A 27,973-nucleotide genomic window follows, 5' to 3' on the forward strand; every position below is an offset into this window, starting at 1 on the left:
CTGACCAAGTGAACATGAATGAGCAAATCTAATCTGCTCACTTATTTCAGCATTTACAAAAAATAGAACCAAATTCGAAGTAATATAAAACTACTGTGTTTTATTATTTTGATAGGAAAAAGAAAAATACAACTACTACAACATACAACTATGAAGCAATGTTAAAACAATTGTTTATGCTGAAATTGATGGACCTTAATGTAAACATGTCACTTTACTTTGTCAACCCATGCAAAGAAATTGCATCGAGCCTCAGGGTTGGAAGCATGTCCCTGAGGACGTGCACACACAAAAAACTGTTTGCCCATGTTTGGCCCCTCCTTTTTTACAGTACGAAGAACACATGGTTCTCCGTGAACCTTACAGCACGGCGGGGCAGGTGGTCCATGAAGCACTGACTTCCAAAACACTGACGATGTCCCTTTCTTTGCATCTGACTGCCTTACAGTGGGCTGAGGGGGTGAATGTTTTGTGTTCAAATGTTGGTCAGTTTTGGCTGTGGAGCACTGCTGTGATAAATTGTCAGAGATAAGCTCAGGACCTTCAGATTTGGTGTCTGTGACAGAGAACACTTCTTCAGTTATGGGTGGTTTGGCAGCTTCATCCAGATTTAGTGGGTTTTCACACTGGTTAATGTTTGTGGTTTTGGATTTAAAAAAGGCAAGGAGGTTGCCCTGAGGCTTTGAAGAAGCATTTACTGTCTTAGTTTTTTTTCCCTTTGGGGCAACAGAGTCAGATGTCAATGAACGTTTTTTACCAGAGATGTTTGCAGCTCCAGAAGGATTTAAATTCTCTCTCCTTTCCTCCTCTTCTTGAGAACCAGGTAAAGCATTCTTCTGCTCAGACTGGGCTGACTTTTGGTCCACCTTAACAAGGAACCGTGAGAGTTTCTGCTGTTTACCTGCAAACTCTGGCAGGTAGCGAGTACAGAAGGGAGGAGGCTTTGGGCTAGAAATGAGTGAACAGCTCAGCTGCCCCCAGACAGGGCAGTGGTCTGAACCCTCCACCTCTGGCATGATGTCAGCTCCCACAAACTGCTCCTTGGCAAGCTGGCAGTCAGCAAATATGTAGTCAATGCGTGTTCCATAGTTGGTCTGCCGAGCTCCAGTGAGAGTAGACCAGCATGTGAAGGCGTTGATGCGAGTTGGGTGGAAAAAGCGAAAGGTATCCACAAATTTCCCACCGTGGAGTGGATCTGTTTCCTCGGATTCTTTGTCATGTTCCTCCTCATCGCTCTCTTCTTCCTGTTTGCCACGGTGCAAAAAGCCATTCAGCCATTTCCTCCCAGGGTTTTCACCAAAATCATCCTAAATAATGAAAGTTTCATTATTATGGATAATAATATAGCAACACATCTGCCATTTTATGTAATAATATTTTAATCCTCTACATTAAGTTCACTTGGTGATAATTGCTTTCTTGCTGAGACAGATCCCACTACTGTGTCTGTTCATTAAATAGGAAACTGTAGGTAGAAGTCATTTTTCATGTAGCATGTAAGGTTTGGGGGAGGGGTTTATATGTCTGGACTAAGCTATACAAGTTGGCTTTCCCCACTTCCTGTTTTTGTGTAATTTAATACAGTAATGAAAATGTAAACCCCATGATACAATAGCAACAGAACCAACTTTGGCAGCAATAACTTCATGTATGGCTTTATTAGTCTCTCACATTGTTGTAGAGGAGTTTTGGTCCAATCATTTTTACAGTATTGCTTTAATTTATTGATGTTTGTGAGCATTCATTCATGCAGAGGTGTGTTCAGGTCACACCACAGCAATCCAATTAGGTTAAGGTGTGGACTTTGGGCCACTGAAATGGCTCGATTTTCTTTCTTTTTCAGCCATTCTGTTATATATTTATTGCTATGCTCGGGATCACAGCCCCAATTTTTGCCAGGCTTTAGCTGTCAGATGTGTGACCTTGCATTTGACTCTGGCATACAGTGGTATATAGAGAGGAGTTCATGGCGACTCAATGACAGGTGCACAGGTTCTGGCTGCTAAAAAGCCCAAAACATCACCCCTCCACCACCACACTGATGACAGCTGGTGTGAGGTGTTTGTGCTGATACGCTGTGTTTGGTTTTCTCCACATGTGGTGCTGAAGGACACTGTTTCAGAAGCCTTATGGTTTGTTCAGAACTACAACATAAACCCATGTTGTGCTGTTACGTTTGTGTTTTAGAGAGAATAGGATTCTATAGGAAGCCTGTTGAGTGTCTGGTGTAGCTCATGGGTTTTTGCAAATTCTTTGAGCTTTGCAAGCTCTGACACGAGGGTGAATTTACTGGAATGGCCATTCCTGGGAAAGCTGAGACATTGTGTAAACACCTGAAGGCCCCAGGCGAACAAATTTCCACAACATGTGCTTTGATAGAGTTGGACGAACGTTCTGATTAATCATTAATCAAGATGCTGGCTGCTATTTACCGTCTCAAATCCTATGGAAGCAGTAAGGCTGTTATTCGCAGTTTTTCACAGGATTCTAGATATTTAAAAAGCCTACTTCTCAAAATGTTGATTGATGTGAATCAAAAAGCATATATATATAAAAATATATATATTAGTATTTTACTTACAATTTCACTAGGGTCACAGTGGTCTATTGGTCTATGAGATGTATTTATGTCTCCTAAAACAATCACATGGCTGGAAAATACAACAGAAAAAAGATTAACTCATTATCTCGATACATTTGTAGAATTTAAAGAACAATTTTAAATAAAATCTGGAATATGTAATAAATAAAATATTTCTCATCATCATCATTGCTGTCCAACAATTGTGATTTTATCAGAATATATATAAATGTTATTAAACTAAAGGTGTATAACCATAAACGCAGAAGCAGCTGTTTTCGAATATACTGCTTTGTCTGTACTAACTTACAATTCAATAAAATTATAAACACCAGATAGTGTTTGGCTTTATTTTACAAACAGCAAAACATAGGGCCCACTGCCAAAACTCAAAGACATAATAATGATTTACTGGAAGAGCTGCGTTGTTCAAAATTAGCACAGTGCCTTAAAAAAACATCTGTGGCGAAACCAGGATACACCTGCTACTCTTGTAACGACAATGTTTTGCTCAGCCAGTGAAACATGAATTTCTCACCTTCCATCTTTCAGTACAGCTTCAGCTCGACTCTGAAGTAAGTTGTAGAACTGTAGTTTGAACCGCTTTCGCTCCGGCTTTTCTGGGTCAGCCCTCGGACAGTATACGTTAATAACAGTAAGGATTTTCTCTTTATCCTGACATCTGTTGGGATAAAATAAAACTCAGTCAAACAAAAAGGCAAGCACACAGTGGGATTTCCCCACTAACTGAGAAGAACTGACAATTTTGAGGAGAGAAACATAAAAATTGCTGATTATTTGTTTTTAAAGTGCCATGTGTAAACAGATAAATATGCAGTGCATCACACTTAAAACAGGAGCCTTAACATATAACATTTCCTCTCACTTTATTTTGTGTTGTGTGATTACAGCACGGCCTTCATTGTCCAACAGCTGCAACTCCTCACTTGAAAACTCAGTGTGGTCACCATAGCATCCAACAGCATCTTTGTGGTTGACCAGCAGACCTGTGAGGCCCTCCTCAGCAGCAAATGGAGTGGCACTTTCCTTACAGTAGGTGGCAACACCTGTGCACATCGGCAATGTGAGGTGAATTGCTTGTAATGCAGTTTTACGAGGAAATGTTTAACTTTTCATTAAAATATAAATGTGGCATTTTATTTTAGAAGACTGCACTTTCTTGAATGTGGACACTTAATATAACTGGATGATAATGCACGAAAAAAAACCCAAACACTTTCAAGGCTCACGGACGCAAAAGGAACTGTTATAACTTTGTATTGAACCTGAGTAGCCACTGCGCCCTCGGCTGTAGCTGAAATAGGAGTTGTATCCGTCGACAATAGCAATCCTTTCATCTAGCAAGTCTCCTGTGGAGGAGAAATTAGGGGTTAACGTTTTTATTTTCATACAGTCATTTTAACTGTGTCGCCTTGCGTGATGACAGCTCCCGCGTTTTTAAACCAGCTATTGCTAATCACTTACGCGTCACTTTTGTCTCCTGAATACAGATAACATCTGCGTCCAGGGAATCAAGAGCCTTTTTAATGCCGCCTCTGAAAGCCCTGATGCCGTTTATGTTCCAAGTAACGACCTTCATTGTGTAGCACTGCAACTAACTAAACAGCCACAATAATGTGCACATCCGGAAGAAAAGCGGAAGGCAAGAACGGTACGACCGGAAGTGTATTCACTTACTAATTTTTCTTTTCTTTATTTCTTTATTTATTTATATAAATTTTTTTCAGGGTTTAACGTTTAACTAACACGCCCTGTTAGAAACAACTGGCCCGAACTATCCATATAATGAAAATAAGGTTCTAAGTGAGGTTGTATTGCCTCGTTGCTAAGCTAGAGGGGGTCCTCGTGCCTTGGCGATTTCGGCGCGCGTTTGACACTCGACCTCGGGAGGAGAAACGGGAGGAGGAACTGGTGGGAGGAAGGGAAACTGCTGCTGCCGCCGCTGTTGGTACCCCTGGCTGTTGTTTCGTGATTAGCTACCGTTGCTTTTAAGAAAGACAGCTCCATTAGGAGGTGCAAGGCTAACGTTTGCGAGCAGCCACCAAGTGCCATCTTTGGGATAAAGCCATAGGGTGAGTATGTAGGTAGGCTAATGATGGCTGTCCGGCTAATTAGCTTGCCTGATAGGATCCGGCTCCTGTTACGACAGTGTTCCAACCCCGTTAGTTAGTTAATCGGTTAGACTGTTGGCGTCCGTTCGGTTGGGGTATGTAGGTAGGTGAAATTGCAAAGCTAAGAAGCTATCTAGCTAGCTAAAGTCAGTTTCACTATCTGCATCAGCTGGTGCTGCTAGCTGTTTTTGGTTGTTTCATATTTCCACTTCACTCCACTGTGGTCTTTGACTGCCGTCAATATGTGTTTTATCTGATTAATATCCTCTTACTTTGAAACGTAGCGAATATTCTCAGTTGCAAGCTCTTAGTCTATGTTCACGGAGAACTGGTTCGTGGCGTAGAGGAAGCAGATGCTTGTTTCATGACTAACTCGCAGCTACATCCTTTGGCAAGGGACGACCAGCGGGCCGGTGTTTCCATCTTCGGTCAGACAAGAGGACACGAGGAAATCGGGGGAATCTGCCCCACCCAGGCTGGTCGAAGTAAACACATGTTGTTTCCGCGCCTTGGTCGTGTAGCAGCTGTTTCAAGTGTTTAGCAGTTATTTGCGTAGTGTGAAAGATGAAGACTGGTCGATGCTACTCGCATAGCACCAGCATCCCCTTGCATTTAAGTTTAAGCCTGTTTTTGTTAATTATGGGATGTGAGGAGACCTCAGTAATCATTTGTTTGTTTTAGGCCTATATCATTTCTTATACGGTGAAAACGGTTTCTTAATTTATGTTTTTGTATATTTGTCAGACCTATATGTTTCAGATCACACACATTTTAGTATTAGACCTCAAAAAACTGAGTAAATGCAAAGTGAAGTTTTTAAATGATCATTTAGCTTTTTAAGGCGCAACAGCTATGAAAAGCTATCCAACCCTATCTGTCCCTGTGTGAAAAAGTAATTGCCTCCTAAACCTAATAACTGGCTGTGCCACACTTGGCAGCAAGAACTGCAATCAGGCATTTGCAGTGACTGGCAATGAGTCTTTCACATCACTGTGGAGGGATTTTTGGCCACTCTTCTTTGCAGAAATTGTTTAATTCAGCCACAATGAGTAATTTTCAAGCATGAGTGGCCTGTTTAAGGTTATGCCAAAACATCTCAATCAGATTTAAGACTGGACTTAAGGCCACTCAAAAACCTTCATTTTATTTTCTTAATCCATACTGGACCATGACCTAATAGTCAGATAGTCTCCTTCAGAATTTTGTGGTAGAAAGCAGAATTCATGGTTCGATCAAATTCAAGATGAGCCTTTGTATCCTTTTTGATGGTTTTTCATCTTGGAACCCTCCCATAGATACCAGTTTGCCCAGCCTCTTTCTTATTGTTGAATGCTGTTCTTCAGATGTTGTTCTTAGAATAGAATAGAATAGAATAATCCTTTAATTGTCCCACAAGGGGAAATTTGGTTGTAACAGCAGCCAAAAAGATGCACTCTTGGAGTAATTTTGGTAGGATGACCACTCCTGGGGGAAGGTTCACCAGATCTCTTTTCCTAATTCACTTTGTCAGACATGTTCTGTTCTGATTATTTTATGCAGCAAGTCAAGGCTGATTAATCAGTTAATTCATGATTTACCAAAAGAGGCTGTTACCATTACGACTGGGCCAGGAGCTTTTCCCTTAATAAATGAAATCGGCATTAACAAACTGCATTTTATTTTATTTGGGTTATCTTTCTCAATATTAGAAATTGATGATATGAAAAACTTTAAGTGTGACAATTGTGCAAAAATATAAAATTCAGAAAGCACTCTAGCTGACAATGCAGCCCTTTCAGCACTTGATCTTAATTTAATCTCTTGGATTTTTCTCCTGGTCTTTAAAGCTTTAGTAAAACGTTTATCCCATTAAACTAATCCCAAAGTTAAACCTTACAGTTTACTCCATTAGTGTCACACTACAATTTATGCAAAAACCTCTATCTCCAAGTATTTTACGTAACCACTTTCTTTGTCTTTTACCTTAGTGGTGTGGCGTAATGAAAGCAGAGGAGTGAAGGAGGCAGTTGTCTCAATAAAACATTGGCAGAGAAGCAGGAGACCAAGTAAGGATGCTGGAGGCGGGTGCAGACCCAGCAGGTGCAGTGGCCGAGGGGGAAGAGGAAGCGGAGATGGGGAGCAGGGATTTGAAGGCTGAGGTGATGCGGTTGACTCTCGAGCTTCAAGAGGCCACAGAGGAAAAGCTACAGGCAGCCCGCTACGGTCTGGTGGTGCTGGAGGAAAGTGCTGCCCTCAAGATGAAACACACACAGCTAGAAGAAGAGCATGAATCTCTCAAATTGGAGTTACAACAGCTCAAAGAGGTAGGAGCACCTAAGGCATATGTTATTTTTTTTAGATTGTTTATTTATATATTTGTGCTGGCTGTAGCTCAGGATGTAGAGCAGGTCACATACTAATTGGACGGTTGGTGGGTCAATCCTATCTTCTCCAGTCTGCATGCCAAATATCCTTGGGCAAGATACTAACCCCAACTCGCTCTCTGATGCATTCATCAGAGTATGAATCTGTGTGAATGTTAGATAGAAAGCACTTACATAGGAAAAGCATAGAAAAAAGTGCTTGTGTGATTGGGAAAAGTGCTATATAAAAACCAGTCCATTTATATATTTACCTGGTAGGCTTGTGAGATCATCATTCCCCTGGTTTCCAGGTACAGTTTTCCTATATCACACACTTGCTGTGTGATCTTTGTTTATATAATAACATGTGCGCAATGAAATGCATTTCCTGTTGTCAGCTTTTACAGTAATGGTCTAATAAACAGAACTCTTGTATTTTTTGCAGGGTATGAAAATCATGATACAATAGACACCATACAAAAATTGTATTTTATAATTATCAGGTTTAATGTGTTTACATTATTGGTAGGCATCATTTAAATGCCATCAACACCATAATTGCTGCTATTATATATAAGCACAATCTCTCTAATTTTTTTTCATTTTATCTTTCATAGTTGAGGAGCTGCCTTGCGGTCTAGCAGTCTTATAAAGATACCATTGTTGAGGTTTTTTTACACGTGCCAGTGGACTATGTCATGAATTTGCCTGTTCATCCCGTCATTGTCTTTTTGTAGCTCTCACTTTCTGATAAAACAGTAACAGCTCTGTTACAGCTGTGACCTAATATTATACTTTGAATGTCTTGTCTTGTGATCACATGTTGAGTCAGGTTTGCCTCACATGTCATTTGACGTTGGCAGGAGAAGAGTGTTAACTGACTATGACGTTTTCGCATCCAGTTAGTCAGCATGTTGCTATTAACATATGTTAATTTGGATGTCTATACAGTGGCTTGCAAAAGTATTCGGCCCCCTTGAACTTTCCCACATTTTGTCACATTACAGCCACAAACATGAATCAATTTTATTGGAATTCCACATGAAAGACCAATACAAAGTGGTGTACACTTGAGAAGTGGAACAAAAATCATACATGATTCCAAACATTTTTTACAAATAAATAACTGAAAAGTGGGGAGTGCGTAATTATTCAGCCCCCTGAGTCAATACTTTGTAGAACCACCTTTTGCTGCAATTACAGCTGCCAGTCTTTTAGGGTTTGTCTCTACCAGCTTTGCACATGTAGAGACTGAAATCCTTGCCCATTCTTCTTTGCAAAACAGCTCCAGCTCAGTCAGATTAGATGGACAGCGTTTGTGAACAGCAGCTTTCAGATCTTGCCACAGATTCTCGATTGGATTTAGATCTGGACTTTGACTGGGCCATTCTAACACATGGATATATTTTGTTTTAAACCATTCCATTGTTGCCCTGGCTTTATGTTTAGGGTCGTTGTCCTGCTGGAAGGTGAACCTCCGCCCCAGTCTCAAGTCTTTTGCAGACTCCAAGAGGTTTTCTTCCAAGATTGCCCTGTATTTGGCTCCATCCATCTTCCCATCAACTCTGACCAGCTTCCCTGTCCCTGCTGAAGAGAAGCACCCCCAGAGCATGATGCTGCCACAATCATATTTGACAGTGGGGATGGTGTGTTCAGAGTGATGTGCAGTGTTAGTTTTCCGCCACACATGGCGTTTTGCATTTTGGCCAAAAAGTTCCATTTTGGTCTCATCTGACCAGAGCACCTTCTTCCACATGTTTGCTGTGTCCCCCACATGGCTTGTGGCAAACTGCAAACAGAACTTCTGTTAACAATGGCTTTCTTCTTGCCACTCTTCCATAAAGGCCAACTTTGTGCAGTGCACGACTAATAGTTGTCCTATGGACAGATTTCCCCACCTGAGCTGTAAATCTCTGCAGCTCGTCCAGAGTCACCATGGGCCTCTTGGCTGCATTTCTGATCAGCGCTCTCCTTGTTCGGCCTGTGAGTTTAGGTGGACGGCCTTGTCTTGGTAGGTTTACAGTTGTGCCATACTCCTTCCATTTCTGAATGATCGCTTGAACAGTGCTCCGTGGGATGTTCAAGGTTTGGGAAATCTTTTTGTAGCCTAAGCCTGCTTTAAATTTCTCAATAACTTTATCCCTGACCTGTCTGGTGTGTTCTTTGGACTTCATGGTGTTGTTGCTCCCAATATTCTCTTAGACAACCTCTGAGGCCGTCACAGAGCAGCTGTATTTGTACTGACATTAGATTACACACAGGTGCACTCTATTTAGTCATTAGCACTCATCAGGCAATGTCTATGGGCAACTGACTGCACTCAGACCAAAGGGGGCTGAATAATTACGCACACCCCACTTTTCAGTTATTTATTTGTAAAAAATGTTTGGAATCATGTATGATTTTCGTTCCACTTCTCAAGTGTACACCATTTTGTATTGGTCTTTCACGTGGAATTCCAATAAAATTGATTCATGTTTGTGGCCGTAATGTGACAAAATGTGGAAAAGTTCAAGGGGGCCGAATACTTTTGCAAGCCACTGTATTAAGCTGATTTTGATTCGTTATGTTAAAGCATTAAGGATTTAATAAGGTCAGAGCAGGATATTCACGATAAAAAGATCAGGGCAATACAGCAAAGCTCAGATTGTGTATAAACCATGCCTTTCATAGATGCATTGAAATAGGGTTTTCATATTCTAAACAATGCACTTTCCTCATTTTTTTTTTTTTAAGTAAATAACCATTGTGCAGTAATACTGACTTGACCATATTTACTAGATCGTTTGAATCTCAATTTTAAAGGTATAAGAACTATATTAGACCCCACTTTCATATTGCCACTGAATTTCATGCTAAAATAACTGATTAATGCAGTGTTGTCTCCATGCAAAACACTGAAGTATAATTAGCATATTAAGAATGTTTTAACAAGTTTGTTTATTAGCTTTTCATTTACTTAAGCAGTGGTGTTTTTGTTGAGCAAATAACATGAAAATGAATATATTCCTGTATTATACATATATAGATGGGTCATGCTTACTGCTAAATTCAGGTATAAAGGGTTAATATTGTTTCCTAATGTAAATTTTGTCACAAATACTTATAGACCCACAAAGGTATTTGGTATTACTGGAACAGGCTTTTAAATACTGATTTATGTAAGAAACTAATCCTATAAAACTAAGTCCGGTCATGTGGGCAGATTTCTGATTTTGCAGTTATTCTATCTGCCTGTTCAAATTAAAAGGGGAAAAATAAAAAAATAAAAATCCTTCTTACAGATAGTTACTGATATTAATCAGTTCATCTGTAAAAATAACAGTAAAAGTGGTCAGCAGGGATGCTTTATAATGCCATATAAATTCAAGTGCTATACTGGTTCTGATTTCAGCTATCTTTATAATCAGTGTAAACCTCCTTTCTTTTTGGCTATTTACCCATTTAGGTTTTGGCCGGGTTGAACTCCTGTGCTGGTCATTGTGTAACCATAGTATTAGTGTTCATTTAGGCATGTTTAGTAGCTTGTTTGTTTCATTAAACCCCTTATGTGATCTTTCTTTCATTAGCACTTATTGGCGCATAGTGTGCGTCAAGGTTTGTGATTGTGGCACGCTGTGAAGAAATGCATATTATTACTAGATAACTGTAATGTATTAGGGTCATAGTATAATATTGGCAAAACAAATAGATCTGCAAAAATGTTGTGGAGGTTGCTGTGAAGGTCTAAGGTTACAGAACCATATCAGCTATTTCCTCATTGCAGTCAGGTCTCAGGTGATTTATGTCCACTGAAAACTGACAGGGAAGTGCAATTTCCCCTCCTTTGTTTAAATTGTTTACATTTCTTATCTTTATAACGATATGGGTCAGTTCTGCAAGTGATTTTTTTTTTTTTCCCCCAATGTGTAACACAATAGTGTGTCAAATAGTGTTTTGTATCTTTCCTTATCAGTTTTTGTTTGTGTAAAGGCATTTGCAGATTCTGTGAGCAGCCAGAAACGTGCAGCTGCTGATGGAGAGTGCCGGGAGGAGAGCCTGCTACAAGAGACTGCCAGTAAAGAGGCTGCCATGGCAACGCGCATAGAGGAAGTTCAGACAGAGCTGAAGCAAGCACGCCTTGCTCTGGGCAATGCCCACGCAGAGATTGATAGACTTGGGGTGCTCTCCACCCAGCTGAAGAAGGTATGGTGTACTCATTCAGTACACCTGTATACCGTTGTTACTGTGTATATTACCAGGCTCCCTCTTCTCGTGATAAATACAAATAAAAATTAAATCCCTATAGAGAAAATATTAGTTCTCTAGCCTCATTCAATAATTAACTATATATGATATGTAATTGACAGTTAAGCATGTTAAGCGGTCATTTGCACTGATTTTATCGTGGATTGTCTCCCACAGGAGTGTGAATGTCTTGAGGCAGAGAAGGGCCACCTGAGGGATGAAATAAAGGAATATAAAGTACGTGAGCTGCGCCAGTTGCAAGACAATGGGGAGCTAGAGGAAGAGAACATATCTCTGCAAAAGCAGGTGTCTGTGCTCAAGGAAAACCAGGTCAGTTGTCACCTTCCTTCACACAATCATTTTTGTATAACATTATATTTACTGGTTTTATTACTGAAAGAACATGAAATAAATCAATAAAAAAAAATCTCCACTCTACATCCTCTGAGTCCCATCTGCTGCATAAATTTGAAACATTTTTTTTTAAATTGGCAAGGGGCAGGAAGGGGCTGAGGAGGAGACATGGATGTGTGAAACAGTAGGTGTTTGGGATTTCCAGGGCCAAAGAGCACAGTGACACAGAAAAGCAGTTCACCTTTGCCACAGAATTGAGTTACCTGAAGTAGACTTGTGCGGTGGGGTAACTAGGAGGGTTTTAGCTAAACCTGATAATGCCCAAAGCCAGAGCTCGCTTGCTCTGCCTATCTCTCTCCTCTATCAATAACCCTAATCTCCAACTGTATGGAGAAATGAAGAGAAATAATTCAGAAAGGTTTTTATTTAACACCTTACTGGATTCAGAATTCTACAATGTATGCTTCCTTCATACATGGGGAAGAAGGTAAAAAATACAGTATACCACACAACATGTTTGTTGTCAAAACCTCAAAGGATAGTAACAAAAAAGCTGCTGGTGAACAGACTGGACAGTCTGGTTGCTGGGTGAATAGTATTGTTCTTTTCACCAAATGAAGCAGCTCCCACAGCAGAGGACATGATATTCATCTCATGACTACCTGTGTTTTCATTAGACAGTATATTCCCATTAAACCTGCTTTCACTGAAAACCGAATACCAAAGCCAGTTTAACATTTTGTAATGCAGTGTGATTGAAAGTGTATAATTATAGCTGTGTGTTGCACCATGGCAACCATGTTTCAGTGTAACTATTTCATGTTTCTCAAGATATTTCGGGATGTTGTGCTTTTTATTTATTTTTTCACATTCTAGATGACATTGTGTGCTCTGAGAATTAAGATATTTTCATAATTTTATGTGAGAATATTTTGTAAGTATCAGCACAGCTTTGGAAAAATGCTCCACAGAAGCTGCACTTCTTATATGTAAACTTTTCATGTTGGTTGTTGTATTAAGTAGTTATTCCAAGTCTGCTTGATGTGCAAACACATTTCTGTCAGTACTAAATTTGGGAAAAATGTACGTGACCTGTGAGTTGACTTTGAAAGAAAATATTTTGACATCTCTATCTCTATCTGTCTTGAATATAATTTTTAAATGAAACCACATTCATTTTCATTTAAGGGACACACTGGGAAATGAGAATCCCATGAAGGGACAGATGGACATGCTTTGAGTCCAAAATGTATGTCTCATTTGGCCTTTTCATACATAATGTGCTCCACATAAAAGCTAGCCAATTAGTAAGCTACCGTATAGCCAAATAAGTACCTTTTATAACAGACTGAACTTGAGAATTAGTGTTAGCTCAGATTTTAATAATTTATTTCAATTCAGACATCAGTGCAATGCTGCAAATTATGTGTTTTGAAAACATAAAATGTCTCTTGAGAAATTGATACACTGGCCTTTCTTTACACTTGATAAAAGCATAAGCTGTCCAGTTTCTTGCTTTGGTTGAAATTGTCTGCCCTCAGTATAAGCTTTCCTTTTTTTTCTTTCATTTTGTTGCATTCTGTGTTAGCAAGCTTTTAACCTGCAGTTGCTGTTTAGAACACAGCTACAACCTGGAAGACCAGAATTTCTCAATAACCTAAAATGATATCCAGGCCAGAATAAAAATTGTCAGTGACCGTACACATTTGGCCCTTTGATGTTAACACACGTACCCTAACTGATCTTTAGCTTGTCAATCATAGAAGGACACTTTCAATGTTATATTATAGCTATTTATAAGAAGCATGCATTATTTTATGTGTCCTTTGTGTAAAGCTTAAGTTAGGCTACTAAAAGGCTACAGTGTTTCTAGCAAGAGCACAGCAAACATTGTTATTAGAAATAGATACATTTTTATCCACCTTATTTTGACTGTTCATTTATACTATAGCAATAATAAAATTATTGGTTTGGGTGACTATGAAGTCAAACAGCGTAGTTTTCATTTGCCTACTGAAGCTGCCTGGTTGTGAGTGTAACTTTGCTAAATGCAGTGATAAGTGTATTTGCATGGTTGGGATAGAATTTGCATTCATACACAATGAACTGAATAAAATAACAAAGAAAGTCTTCTTGTCCTGCTTCTAATCTTATTTCAGGTTGAGTTTGAATCAATTAAGCTGGAGCTGACCCAAAAGAACGAGGAGCAGGAGGAACTGCGAGGGCAGCTGGAGGAAGCTGCAAGACTGAGGGAGATTGCAGAGAGGCAGCTGGATGAGGCCCTTGAAGCACTGAAGGAGGAAAGGGAGCAGAAAAACAGTCTGCGGCGGGAGCTCTCTGCCTTGACCCTTAACCCCTTTGATTCTGTGGGGAACCTGGAGCTCCACTTGGAGCAGCTGGATGACAGCCAGGAAGAGGGCCAAGGTGGAGAGGGTGAAGGGGAGGATGGGGATGAGAATCAGGACAGCGGTTTTAATAACGGTCCTGGATCTTCTTCCAGTTCTGCTAACCCTCCTCACTTGGGTGGCTCCAAAAGTAATGGCCTCATCCATCGCTACTCCACCCCACGCCACAGTGATGTACTTCGTGCTCCTGCTTCTGGACTGGTCGCAGACCTGCTGAGTGAGCTACACTTTTCAGACAGTCAGAAACTAAAGCAGCAGCTCCTACAGGTGAGCAACAGAAAAACACTTACCTTTCTTTCAAATGCTTCTTTGTGGTATCGCACCGAGGACAAATGATTAAAAGGAAATAGAAAAAAGCGACTCCAATCCTACATGTTATTAAGAGAATGAAGTCATGTTTTGTGGATTGTGTACAGAGGTAACAAGAGGATTTGCAAAAGCTTTGGTAGAAGTATCATTAGCTTAGTACAATAATACTATAGCCATCAGTCAGTTTCAAATATCACTAAAAGTAGAAATAGGGTTTAGGGTATCATTGTTTCTCAGATGCTTGACTGCCCATTAACAGTCTTAACAGAGTTAAGAAAAATAACACACAATAAGTTGATAATTCAGCATTTACCATATGTTGTTTTCTTAAGACCTTTTATATATGAATTTAAAAGCCTTTAAAAGGTTTAGACGATTAATTTACTGTAGATATGTAAAATAGAAAGCTGTTATCTGGCTTGGTTATCTTTAAGTGAAACCACCTTTTTTGTGCTAAGTAAGGAGGATATACAATTTAGTGTGTGTGCTAAGATGTTAGCAGGGCTGTCTGCCACTTCCTGCTCTAGCCCACATCCTTTTTGTGATGGAGGAGGAGGAGCATTAATATATATTGTGTATTTCATCTATCCAGCTCCCCCCTGATACAACTTGATAAACCAAAGGGTACTTCAGAAAATTAAGAATGTCTTGAGCTGTCATTGCTCTTTATGTAATGTAAATATATTATTCATGATGCACTTAAATCAAGAGGCTGGGTTTGAAAGTTCCTACCGAACAGATGTCGCTGTTTGACATTAAAAATTCATAATGAGTCAAGGTGGTGGGGGAGAAATGTGTGTCACAGACATTTATAACCTCCCTTTTTGTTTTGAAATTAATCAACATTCAGTATTGTTCTTGTTCAGTGAACTGATGTTGATAATTACAGACATCTCATGTTATGTTTTTGTGTGTACATCCAGGCAGAGCGAGAGAAGTCCAGCCTGGCTAGCAAGGTGGAGGAACTGCAGATGCAGCTGGTAATGTCCAGACAGGCACTCAGTCAGCAAGAAGACAAGGTTGGCTCTCTCACCCAGCAGCTGGAAGCTGTGCAGAGTAGTCAGCAACAAAACCAAGAGGTGGATGACAAAGGCGATAATGAGACAGAAAAAGATGGTGGCAATGCTGTATTTGACTATGAGGTAGACACCAAGAGCAAGGAGGTGCTGGAAGCGCGTATGCGTGTGGCTAGCGAAGAGCTTCTGAAGCTGCGAGATGAACTGTCTCAGGCAGGAACACGTTATAACACCCTGGAGCAGAGATACAAGCAAGAGAAGGAGCGTTGGAGGGCTGAGGCCCAGGAGCTGGCTGACAAAATCCGTCAGTGTATCAAGTCCAGCAAGCAAGATCAAGAGCGCATCAGTGAGCTGGAGAAGGAGATTGGAGCAACACGGAAAGTGGCAAGTGATTCTGAAGGGCACTTAAGTGTTGCTCAGGAAGAGCTGCTGGCCTTCTCTGAGGAGCTGTCCAACCTGTACCACCACATCTGTGTATGCAACAACCTAACTCCCAAACGGGTCACCCTGGACTATTATCGTGATGGTGCCAGGTCAGGAGGCAGCACCAGAAGATCACACCTCTATTCCCAGCACAGCGTCCAAAAGAAGACTCGACCCAATGACATGTTCATTTCGAAAGCTGCGGCGTTGCAGTTTATGGGAGAAGTTGACAGTGCTGGAACCAGTGGAGACTCTCCTACTTGCCCTGGATCCCCCACCCTAGATTTCAGGGACCCTTCCAATGTTCGCAACTTAGTAGCAGTCATCCGTTGCCAGATAAAACATCTTCGGGTAAGACAAAAGTGCAATTCTTGTGACATTTATTAATGTAGCACTCCAACACTACTTAGTTCTTTGTGAACTAAAACTTGTAACCAGTGCAAATTTTCAAAATTTTTGTTGTAACCCTAATGCTGAAAAACAAACTTTTATTCTGGGTAAAATCCTTAACTCCTTCACAAATGTTTCACTGAACCTAATAATCTGCTCAGCCTGTTAAGAGAGTTCAGTTGCTCTCGTGTCTGCACAAATCCAGTGCCTGGTATGGGCTACAGTGACACGTGTGTGCATGGGCTTGAATGTAGCGGATTATCAGGGGTCAGAGTAGAACTGTAACCTCCATTACACTGAAAGAAAAGACAGCGTGGTAACAAGTTTATTAAATAGAGAAGTGCATATTCTCAAACAAAAAATAAATCCTTTTTTACATGTTTGAAGATTTATTCCTGCCACTTCAGTGTTATTGTTAGGAAATGTGATCATTTTGTGATAAAGATATTTTTTTAATCAAAATGTTGTTCCCGTTATATAAGAAATGTTATTTGCCAGAAAAACTGTGCTAACCTTTATGAATATCTGTCTCTGTTCTCTCAGGTGGCAGTGGACCTTTGTCGTCAGAGGGGTGCAGTGCCCTACTCAGGGCTAAGCAGCAGTGGAGAGGCAGAGCGGGACAATGAAAACCTCTTGGAGGAAGTGTTAAAACTCAAGTCTCTTCTGAGTACCAAGAGAGAACAGATTGCTACCCTCAGGACTGTTCTCAAGGCTAACAAACAGGTAGGTCACAGTAAGCAAGTATCTGTGTTGTAATGTTGTCTTGATCTTCAGTGAAGGGAAGCATAGTGTTAGTTCAGACAGAGCTGACGTTGTGAGTGTATCGGCTGTTTGGCATCAGCCCATGCTATATTCTTTACAATTACTAGCCCATTCATACCTGTGTAGCTGGTGGTATGTCACCAGTCATGTTTATTCTCATGTACAGCACAGACATAACCTCCACACTTACCACTGTTACTCTGACAAACGTGCTTTTACAAACACCATGCCAAATATTCAAATACCATTTGTCTTTAAATCTATACAAATACCATTTTTATAAGTAATTTTTTTTCTTCTTCATCTCATCCTCCCGGTGTATATCAGGTTGTTGATACATGTTTAAAAAAAAAAAAAACAACTAAAATAATTTATTTGTTTAACAGAGAAAAACTCATTTAGCAGGATCGTCACCACTGACAGTTATACTAACCTCACCTGTAATGCACCTTGATATACACTGTAGCTCATCCACTGTCTGAAACAAGTCGTATATCCCATTTATGAATAAGTAATGGCCCTTTTCCATTAGTACCTACTCGGGTTGGCTTGGCACGGCTTAATGCAGTTTTTAGTTTAGTTTTCCATTAGGTCATAGTACCTGTTTCCAGGGACTTTTTTACTATCTACTTGGCTAGGGTTCCAAGCGATCCGAGGCGATGTGACATCAACAGACTGCATGTTACCAATTTGTTAGTCAGTGGCGTCAAAGGATGATTCATAAGAGCATCTCCTTCACGAAAATCAAAACCGCCATTTTTGAAACCCAGCAACGAGGGAAATGGCTACATCGAAACAACACCGTGGTACCCAAGTCTGATGGAAAACCACAGTCCAAGCAGCAGGTATAACATCACTTCAGTGTCCACCATGACGTCATTTGTCACATACAGATGACATCACAGGACGTTTGGCAATGTTGCTATAATGACCCCACGCATATTAGTTGGTACTCGATTGTAATGAAAACGAATCAAGCCAAATTGAGCCGACCCAAGTAAGTACTAAAGGAAAAAGGGCTTAAAGGTCTCTTTGAATAAGCCTTGTTTAGAATTGAGGCCAACTAATGTCATTTGATCTTTAATTCTTTCATGTCCAAGGTCAGTGTTTGTAGTTTTGCTGCTTGATATTAAAAACAAGCTTTTCCTATACTTTCACTCATAGAAAGCAGGCTTCATTGTTTTTTTGGTTTTTTTGTATGATAATTTTGAGAATAGCTACCTTGGTTTACACAGATTGTCTGAAAATTAACCTTGCCTTTGTTAATATTTAATCATTACTCTGTGTCAGATATACATTATAAGATAAGAGTTGTCATCTCTTGTTAGGGTTAATTTATGGTACAGCTAGTTATTTGTCTGAGAGTTGCTTTCACCACAAGCAAGGGAAGCATGAAAGAAAAAAAATTAGTGATCAACAAATTCAGTACAAGAAGCAGAGACGGTGGCTGCAGTGGACACTTTTTTTTTTTTTTTTAACACTTTGTTTTGCTTCAACTCTTTATATTTTATAAATTCACTTTGTTTCTGACACTGCCCCCTGGTGACAGTAAAGAGTTACAACATGTAGGGCTTGGTCTGCACAGCTGTCCTAATGCTGTGTTCTGTTTATCTCAGAAGTCAGACGTCAAAGCTGGGGATGACGTAACTCCTTAGTCAAGTGTGTTCCAGTAATACTCAGTGTTTCTCATTGCTTTGCTGAATTTGTTTTGCTTCTTAGCAAGATCGAGTCACTTTTTTTTCTTTGCGCTGTGCTGTGTCAGAGCTATGCATATGGCTTCTTTAGCAAGTCATAAATGCACAACAGTGACAGAACATATTGCAAGTTATACAATTTTACCTTTTAACTTTACGTTTATTGCCACCATCTTGGATTGTGCAGTCAAGCTTGGTGGGGATGCTCAGACTTTGAAAAATTGTGACTGGGAACTCAGGAATTCAGATTTCTGACTTCAACTGGAATGCAATAATCAGTTGTGTGTAGGATCACCATAGCGGTATGTTGGAGCCCATAATAGGCCTCTAGTCAACCAATGAAAATCTTGAGTGAAATTGTATCTGCTTTTCCACAAATCCTTAGATTAACTAAAACTGGCCACAGTCCACCGAGTCCATTCTGCCTAGCCTTATTATAATAAGCAGGGATTGGTACTGGAGACTGGCAGTAAATCCCAATAACAGTACCAGACACACCATCACTTAAGTATCAATAAGCACCCAGACAAACATTGCTGCTATCATTGATTATGCAAAATAAATTCACACACCGTTTTCTTATTATGACAAAGCTGCTGGTTTTGTGTTTACTGTCACCAGCAACTTCAAAGTTGCTGGTGACAGTAAACATGACACTTGAAGTAAAAGTTTGCTGTGAAAAGATTTCAGTTGATTGCTGAGCTTTGATGTGCAAGCTGCTTTTTCAAGTTCACCTGCAGTATTTTTATCCTTCTTTATAATAACACACAGCCGCACTAACTATTGCTTTTACTTTTGTCTGTTACTTTGGTGCCAACTCAAAGTAAATTTAAAGCAAACATAACATTAAAAAAGTTTGATATAGCACTTTTCCTTAGGCTGGGTAAGTCCAAAGTTGGAAAAACAATTTGTATTCAATACAGCCAACAATAATGAAATAATCCTGTAACTATGTTGATGTTGTACATTTCCCCACATAAAAGTACTTCAGGAAATTGTCTGCTCACTGAGAATTGGGTCAAGTGAGAGAGGGTGTTGCTGAAAGCACTGACCAGTCCAACTGGAGATGCCAAACGTGCTTGTTATATAACTCACTTTGCAGGAGTATTATCCATGCATAATCTCACATAAGCAGTATGGGTGACCTGTCTCATCAATGTCTTGTCTAGACAGTCCCTTGGACCCACATGATCATGCACCTTGAGTACATCAGCCTCTCCTCTGATGTGACATAGCACATCAGAGGAGAGGTTGAACTCTCTTCCCCTCTTCCCTTTGTGCTATGTTCAGCATTGCATGACCTGTTTCTGTCATTACCTGATTTGTCAGTCCTGTATTCACACACGCACACACTTAAGGTAATCTGTTTGATGGGCCAGTGGTCACTGACAGTAGTTTTCCTTCTCAAGTCTGTTGACATTAGCTGTCCACTGGTGCCTCTGATGTAATCAAACCATTTACACATGAGATTGTTACACTGATATTTGTATTTGGACAACAGATAAGTAAAAAGCAATCCCATTAGTGGGGCAAACGTGATTTAGGACATAAACTATTTGCTTAAGATACAGCGTGTTTAAACTATAGAGTCATGTTATTGATTTTGTGCCTTCTTCATAATAGTGATTTTTCTTTTCATTGATCTTTAAAACTCTGACCGAGATTGCTGTTTAACAGGAAATTTTGTAGTCACATAGGACACGAACAGTTGAGCTGTCATTGAAGCTGCTCAAATCTAAGGAATTTGACCATAAATTGTTGGCCGGCGTTTATTATCGCGTGCAAGTGTCTCCAGAGAATTCCTAGTTTTGAAAGAAGTGCATAATTTTATATAATGTGTTTTCATACTAGCAACAGATCATAATATGCTTTTAAAACCCCATTTTGATAGTAAATGATATTTTTGTTATTGCAGACTGCAGAGTTGGCCTTATCCAATTTGAAAACAAAGTATGAGACGGAGAAGAGTATGGTGTCAGAGACCATGATGAAGCTCCGAAATGAGCTCAAAGCCCTGAAGGAGGACGCTGCCACCTTCTCTTCTCTTCGAGTCATGTTCGCCAGCCGGTAAGCTTTCATTTCATGTGATTAGAAGCAAAACATATTACTGACTCAGGGAGGACAAATACAACCCCATCATATATTTAATAAAGTTAGAAGAAAAAAAACATTAAAAACTGCTTTAAAATGTCTTAAAACTGGATTGTATTTGGCTCTCTACTAGTGGTTTTAATGCTTATTATCGGTGCTCTTGCTGAGCTACAGCTTTTGCTTTCACTCATGTAATGAGCTTACCATGCTTATTACGCCTATGGACAATCCACTAGTTAACGTGAAGATTACAAACCACATGCTTTGCCCTGTGCTGATGGGGGGGGGGAGGAATCAAGCAAGGTCACCTTTAAGAAAGAGACTTTTAACGTTTGTAGGACATGGGTTTGACTATAAACACCCCCATGCTATCAAGGGGAAGATGTTGAGAGTTAAACATACGGATCATAGCACTTGACTCACTAACCTCTTCTTTGCGGTGTTTTTATTTTGGGTTTTTATGAGTGCACTAATGATTATTTTTCTGTTTTTGGTGATTGTATTATGTGTTGCCAAAGTGCCCTGAGAAGGTTCTTGGCCATGTATTAGACCGTCTAGGCCCCTTCCAGACAGTTGTTATCCCTAAGAAGGATTGAAGAAGAGCCAGTAATGAAGGGCTACTACTGTCTGTTCCAACAGGATAGAGATTACAGCTTTATAAAAAGATATTTGCTTAGAATCAGGTTCAGTGGAGCCATCATGTGGATAGCTAGTATGTGTGCATCTCCACAGTATATGAAAATCAGGGTGTATTACTCGTTTTAAACTTACTTTTACTTACATTTACTTAAATTTTCACATGCATCCAATGTTTGTTTTTTTTTCCCAGTCAGCATTGTTACTGGTGGGCAGTGAATGAAGGAATTGAAGCTTTTCCAACATTATTTATCTCAGTTTGATATGAATGTTAATTTATTTATTTTCACTACAAAAAATAATCTGTGGGAAAAGATTTTTGCTTTTGTAACTTGTGATAGCTTGTGATAGTTTTAGTGATTTGATAGCCTGTAAAATTAACCAATAATAACAATAATCTTTAGTTACAATCCCTGCTGGTGTTTTATGTTTGCATCTAACACACTATAAGTTGTGTTAAGCATGTATTTCTATGCCTCTGGCTTTTTTTCTTGCTGCATGTTGCATCTCTCAGGTGTGATCAGTATGTGACCCAGCTGGATGAGATGCAGAGGCAGCTGGCAGCTGCTGAGGATGAGAAGAAGACACTGAATTCTCTCCTGCGTATGGCCATCCAGCAGAAGCTGGCTCTTACTCAACGTTTGGAGGACCTGGAGGCCCCTATGTCTCCACACAGCTTAAACAGCAGCCCCCGTCGCTCTCGGGCCAAAGAGCTTGCTACCAAGTCAGGCCGTGCCCCTCGGAGCCCCAGAAGCAGTCCCGCCCGGCCTCCATTGAGGAGCAGTCCACGGTCTAGCCCCGTTCCTGCTACTCACCACCTGCGAGCTCTAACCAGAAGCCTCCACACAAGCCCTGTAAGAACCCCTCTTTCTCTTTATCCTGACAACTCCAGCCAAACCAGCAGCCGCTCACGCGGAAGCAAGGGTCTCCAAAGAGATGCCACCTTTATTAGAAGTCATAGTGTCAGTGATGTTTGTAACACAGAGTTGAATCGTGGTTTTTCCCTGACCTATAAAGGCTCCACCAGTTCCGTGAACAGTGATTTAAGCTCTAAAATGTATGTGAGTGAATCAAAAAAGGGAGCATCAGTCCGGAGAGCTTCTGTCCCTGCACGTCAGGACACTTTCATCACAACTCGCGTTGTACCTGCCTCTTCTGCCAGACTCAAGTCTTCTTTGTTTTCTTCTTCTACAGATAAACTAACCTCTTCTAAAACAGTTTGTGTGTATGCTAACACCACTGAAGCATGGGGTGAAACCCAAGAAAATCATGATCTAAACCCTAAATCAGATGTTTCTGTGAGGAGAAAGCAGTCAGGTCGCAGGTCTAATTCTGTACAAGCAGCAGCAGCCTGCCATAACACGTATCTGTCAGACTCTGCACAGTTTAATTCAAGTCCTTCAAGGGCCCAGGCAGTCACATCACACTCTGTTAACAATTCAGCAAGTAGAACCAGGATGACCGGAATCTGTAGAGAGTCTAGACAAAGATCATTTACATCTACAAGTAGAAACACAGAGGAATTGCACACTAATGCCAGTAAGAGCTCTGGTAATAAAGCCACATCTTCTAGGGCTCGGAGCTCACACTCTAAATCATCAAGGAGACGATAAAAAAAAAAAATCAACGTAACTTAGCCAGCAGATATAAGCTATCTAACTGGTTTACACACTATATTGACAAAAGTATTGGAACACACTGAATTCAGGTGTTTTCAGTCCCATTGCCACAGGAGTGTAAATTCCAGCCCAGCCATGCAGTCTGCCTTTTCAAACATTTGAGAAACTGTGTTACTGTAAGTTGCTACCGTTGGAACAAGTGAGTTCATGGAATTTCTTTTCTCCTAAATATTCCACAATTAGCTGTAAGTGGTATTTTTGCAAAGTGGAAGTTTTTGGGAACCAAAGCAACTCAGTCACAAAGTGGCTGACCACGTAAAGGTGGTGTCACTGAGTGCTGAGCAACACAGCATACAAAAGTTACCAATGCTCTGTTGACTCAGTAACTGACGAGCTCCAAACCTCCTCTGGCATTAACCTCAGCAAAATAACCATGTACTGGGATCATCATGCCAATGGTTTCCATTACTGAGCAGCTCCTGTAGGTCCAGTGTGTACAGGGCCCAGTTCTTTTGTCCATATAGTGTTTCTCTATAACAAGTTTTAAATAACAGACTAATAAACTGTTGCTGATATCATCAAACTAGAGGGCACTGAAAGAACACATGCTTCAACATGTCCATTGTCAAATTGTGCTGGTTTTAAAAAAAGCTTTTCCAAAATTGAAAGCGTACTTCCGGTGCCAAGACTCCATCTCTATATTTCCTAACATGTGAATTGTTATGCTGTTTGCATAACAGACAAACCAAACAAACAACTTTGATCAAATACCTTCTCATTGCTTGCTTTTATCAAGGAACAATCGTGTTTTTGCACAGCTTTAGTTTAGGGTTAGTGTTTAGTTTGGTCAAGATTTTTGCATATTTTAACTGATCACCCCTAAATTGCTAACCTTTTGTGCTCTATGTTGTATTGATCTGTTTATCCTTATAATTTACCCTTACCATTTTCCACTAAACTTTTTAAAGTTCTTAAGTCAAACTAAATATTTTTTTTCTTTTTGTCTGTCTCACCTTGTCTTTGTAGCGCTGAAACACTCCTTCCATTACTCCAAAACCCTTCTTCTCCATAAGGACCTGTCTTCATGTTGACTCCTTGGCTCCCTCCTCCTTCCCTGACCTGAGACATCCTGTCCATCCCAGATATGATGCTACATTCCCCACTCTACCTACCAGAACCATGGACTGAAAAAAAAAAAGTATAAAAAAATAAATAAATCTCTCATCCCACCCTTTTGGTCTTCTCTGCTTGGAGTGGAGAAGCCTGCATGCAGCCCGAAGAAAGATGAAGAGACAAATGTGCTGCTCATTTCTTTGTGAAGTCATTACCTGTGTTGTCCAAAGTGGTTCCAACTTTCATCTGGTCCTGTTCAAGGCTTTGTGTTGTGCTGAACCATTGGCAGTATTTATTTCAGAATGAGAGACTCTCCTTGTACAATACTTACTGTCCTCAGACTTTGATTCAAGGCTATGATCTGTTCTCTGAAGGCTCTATGTCTTACATTCTTGCCTTTAGTCTGGCTTGATGGTCAGGCCTATCTGGCGTCTTTTAGTGTTGGTAAACCATTAGATGATCTGTGGTAGCTCTCCCAGGTAGTTTTTATAGAACACTGCAGCCTTACCAATAGTCTTACCTTAAAAGTAGAGCTTATTGTTGTCTTGAGATTCTTCCTTTTACTGGTGGTGCAGTTACATGCTCTTTCTATTACGCCATTTCTGGGTCTAGATTTCAGGCACACCCTTTAAAGAGAAGTCAGTAAACATGACATTTCATATGGAAAATATCAGCCATACATTCATCACGTCAGTTCAGACACTGAGTGGTGAGATGCATGATTTGGGAAATCTGTAATGTGCATCTTCGCAAACTATGCAGACCAAGTCAGGACAGTGCCTGTATACAATCTACTGTTTTAGGCTTTGGGTTTTGAAACCTAGCCTCATTTTCTGTTACCAATGGCTGGCTGCAGCTATTTTACAACAGCTATTTGCATCTCTTAATATAAGAAGATTTTGGAAGTCACTGTCTTGCATCATTAGAACAAAGTGGCCTGGTTTAACCTAAACCTGTTAGTAAAATCCTCCATGCTCATTTCTCTTCATTACTGTGACAACATTTCCCATTCAATATCTGCTTTCTCTTTGCTCCTTTGAACAGCTAATCAACAATATTTATGTTTTGTATTTCATAACATAATGTCATCATGCTTTTTGTGCCACCAAAATAAATGAATAGTAATAACCTAGCATCATCCACAGCAAGCAGGCTGCTTCTCTACAGCATGTGTTGTCTTCAGTTTGAAATGCTAATACCAGGTATTGCTGGGGTTGCTGCTTATAGAAAGTAGAAATAAATACTGATACCCGATCATTTAAAAAGCATTACATTGAAGTTTGCATCTATTTGCACATTATGGCTTAGAATCAAGAATAAATAAATCTGAAAAAGCTGCTTCATTTAAAGTGTGTGGGAACTCAGACATGACACTGCTTTGCTAAAGGATTGAAGTGAAGAATAGCATGTAAATGTACATGTGTCACTTGATACCTCTAAAGGGACTGCTTAAAGAGCAATATGATGTATGGACTTTGATTTGAAGACAGCATTGCACAGGTTGACATTGGCACTGTAACCTCACCTTTTTTCACTGAAAGCAACTTACAATGTATTAAACTGACTTAACGCGACCAATCGTGGTCCTTTCGATCGCATTTGGGAAAAGCTGTTTGAAAACGGAGAAATTAATACTAGAAAATGTTGACACTTACTAAAACTCAACTCCCCTCTTACTAATTTACTAGAAGAAGCCGCATCCTGCTGATGGGGTTTTATTTTTGGTTAGCTGGTGTTTTGTTTTGGTTTTGGTTTTTTGTGCCTTGGTTTTGGTCTTGTCTGCTGTTTTAGAAAGTATCACATTTTCTAAATAGAGGCTAAAGTTCAACACTGTAGTTGTATTTTTTTTAAAATGTTTTAATTAATTTTAAATAAACTCACTGAGCAGTGTTAGCACTGAAAAAAGTGATATCTCATTTTGGTAAAATATTTTCACTTTTTAGCTAGCATGCCTTGTATTTATTAATCATGTTACCTCATTAAGAATTAAGTAATAACTTAAATGAATCAAAATTAGCCGTTTGATTGATATTTTAGACAACTGTTACAACGACTGAACTTTCTTTTAATATTCTGAATACATTTGAACCTAATGTATCAAAGATTGTAGACTGCCAGGGTAGCACCTCCATTTATTTATTGAAGTTAAGTCCACACTCTGGCTAAAAAGTGAAAATACTTTAACATAATGTCATTTTCACACTGAAGGTTGTAAATTGATTTAAGTCACTCTGTGCAGATGTGTGTATAATTTAATTGCCACTCTTGTATAATATTTTAACTGTATTTATGTGGTCTGCATTCTGTGTAAATTGTTGACAAGCACACACTCCACATAACACATTTGAGGTCCTCAACTTTTTATGTGTATGCAAAGTTGACCTTTCATTGACCTGTGATCCACTTTTGTCATGAAGAATAAAAACAAGCCAACACCATATAGTGCTCGTGGTTTTGAGTGAGTGATTTTGGTATTTTTCTTACACTACACTTATGGGGAAAAGGAGTCTGCGCAGTCCTGTGAAAAACAAAGTACACCCCATAATTTAATAGTTTGTAGTTGAATTATGAATTGACACTACCATGTCATGGTATGAGATGTTTGTGCTGATATGTGGTGCTGGGCATTGTGAGCAGATGTCTCTATTTTGGTGTCCATCTACAGTAGATTGCTCCAGAAGTCTTGTTTTTTTCAGATGTAACTTTACAAACCTAACCCATACTGCTTTGTTGTAATTAGAGAGAAGATGCTTTCTTTTGGCAGTCCTTCCAAACAAGTCATACCTGTTCAGTCTTTCTCTAATTAAGCAGTCATGCAGTAAGTCATTGCTAACACTCTGCAGAGTCTAAGCTGTCGCTCTTGGGGTTTTTTGCAATTTCTCTGGGAAGTGCACAGTCTGATGATCTGTGCAATGCTCAGTCCTGCAAACTGCCATGACTTCTGCTTTTATAGAGGTGGTCACACTTGTTGGTGATTAATTCTGTGTATCTCATTAACAGTGCCTTGCAGCTGTTTACCCTTTCAATTCCTTTGGAAACAGGAGCATGCCGCACATAGCTTTTCACAGGACTTTCCATAGTCTTGTAAAAGCGTTCTCTTTCACATGCCTGCATGCACGTATATCCTGTCTGCTTATTACATTGTAAATACACCAGGATACTGGTTTGTGGTTAATTTTTGTGGTTTTGTAGGTGGTATTCCCAGTAGGTGCTCATTTGAAAAGCTAAGCCTAGACAGCTGAATAATGCAGCATGATACGCAATAAAGTTTGGTCATAGAGTCATAAAGCTCTTCTGGATAGTTTGACTAATGTCAGAAGGGAGGGGTGGTGGGATTGGTCTGGACATGATTCTTTTGTGCAAATTTTTTCTGCAGTTTGTTGAGAAACTCCACTTCACAGTGCAAACACACCAACTTCATGAAAACACAAACTAATAAAAATAGCAAGCTATTAGAATAAAAGCCGCCTTCAAGAAAAGAGTAATTAAAAAACACAATAGTACATAAATTATATTAAAACTAAAGCAAATAATTAAATTGTACACAATTAACTTAATATCTCTCACGCACAGCTATTGTAGCTATTTTTCTATAGGTTTGATTATCTAGTGGTTTGCACTGTTTCCTCACAGAGAGAAAGCCGTGAGTTTCAATCCATCGGCAAGCTTTGCATATATGAGGTACCTTCATGTGTGGAGTTTGCGTGTTCTCTGTGTACCTGCACCTGGAGAGAGCCCATCCCTCCAGGTACTCAAGATTTCTCCCAAAGGCATGGGGACATGCATGTTAGGTTAATTGGTGATTCTTCAGTAGGTGTAAATGATTGCCTTTCTGTGTTAGCCCTGCGACAGGCTGGCGATTTGTTCACTCTGTGCCTA

General features: G+C 39.8%; 2 protein-coding genes across 2 annotated transcripts; one reads left to right on the forward strand and one right to left on the reverse strand.

Annotated features, from left to right (window-relative positions):
• Window positions 1-80: 80 nt before the first annotated feature.
• Window positions 81-4,257, reverse strand: apex2 (APEX nuclease (apurinic/apyrimidinic endonuclease) 2). The gene is made up of 6 exons (XM_003439132.5): window positions 4,067-4,257; window positions 3,868-3,951; window positions 3,468-3,648; window positions 3,120-3,263; window positions 2,582-2,651; window positions 81-1,307 (listed from the first exon to the last, which is right to left on the reverse strand). Exons 1-6 carry the CDS (start codon window positions 4,179-4,181, stop codon window positions 210-212), a joined length of 1,692 nt encoding a protein of 563 aa, XP_003439180.1. The 5' UTR covers window positions 4,182-4,257; the 3' UTR covers window positions 81-209.
• A 123-nt stretch (window positions 4,258-4,380) lies between these two features.
• On the forward strand, window positions 4,381-26,534 carry zgc:162200 (protein bicaudal D homolog 2). Its single transcript, XM_005448532.4, has 10 exons — window positions 4,381-4,674; window positions 6,681-7,016; window positions 11,028-11,240; window positions 11,460-11,612; window positions 13,796-14,308; window positions 15,274-16,140; window positions 16,723-16,902; window positions 20,551-20,702; window positions 21,877-22,216; window positions 24,008-26,534. The coding sequence occupies exons 2-10, from the start codon at window positions 6,765-6,767 to the stop codon at window positions 24,011-24,013; spliced, it is 2,676 nt and encodes an 891-aa protein (XP_005448589.1). The 5' UTR covers window positions 4,381-4,674; window positions 6,681-6,764; the 3' UTR covers window positions 24,014-26,534.
• The last annotated feature ends 1,439 nt before the right edge of the window (window positions 26,535-27,973 follow it).

Source organism: Oreochromis niloticus, linkage group LG20 (genome assembly GCF_001858045.2).
Source record: "Oreochromis niloticus isolate F11D_XX linkage group LG20, O_niloticus_UMD_NMBU, whole genome shotgun sequence".
Classification (NCBI taxonomy): domain Eukaryota; kingdom Metazoa; phylum Chordata; class Actinopteri; order Cichliformes; family Cichlidae; genus Oreochromis; species Oreochromis niloticus.

What these genes read in the sequence shown, in the direction of transcription:
- apex2 (XM_003439132.5), bottom strand. Translation starts at nt 4,181, where the DNA reads ATGAAGGTCGTTACTTGGAACATAAACGGCATCAGGGCTTTCAGAGGC. An exon ending in TCAGGAGACAAAAGTGACGC is followed by an intron (nt 3,952 to 4,066) that starts GTAAGTGATTAG and finishes TCTCCTCCACAG; the next exon opens with GAGACTTGCTAGATGAAAGG. An exon ending in ACTGTGACCCTAGTGAAATT is followed by an intron (nt 1,308 to 2,581) that starts GTAAGTAAAATA and finishes TTCATTATTTAG; the next exon opens with GATGATTTTGGTGAAAACCC.
- zgc:162200 (XM_005448532.4), top strand. Translation starts at nt 6,765, where the DNA reads ATGCTGGAGGCGGGTGCAGACCCAGCAGGTGCAGTGGCCGAGGGGGAA. An exon ending in TCTCCACCCAGCTGAAGAAG is followed by an intron (nt 11,241 to 11,459) that starts GTATGGTGTACT and finishes TGTCTCCCACAG; the next exon opens with GAGTGTGAATGTCTTGAGGC. An exon ending in CGAGTCATGTTCGCCAGCCG is followed by an intron (nt 20,703 to 21,876) that starts GTAAGCTTTCAT and finishes TGCATCTCTCAG; the next exon opens with GTGTGATCAGTATGTGACCC.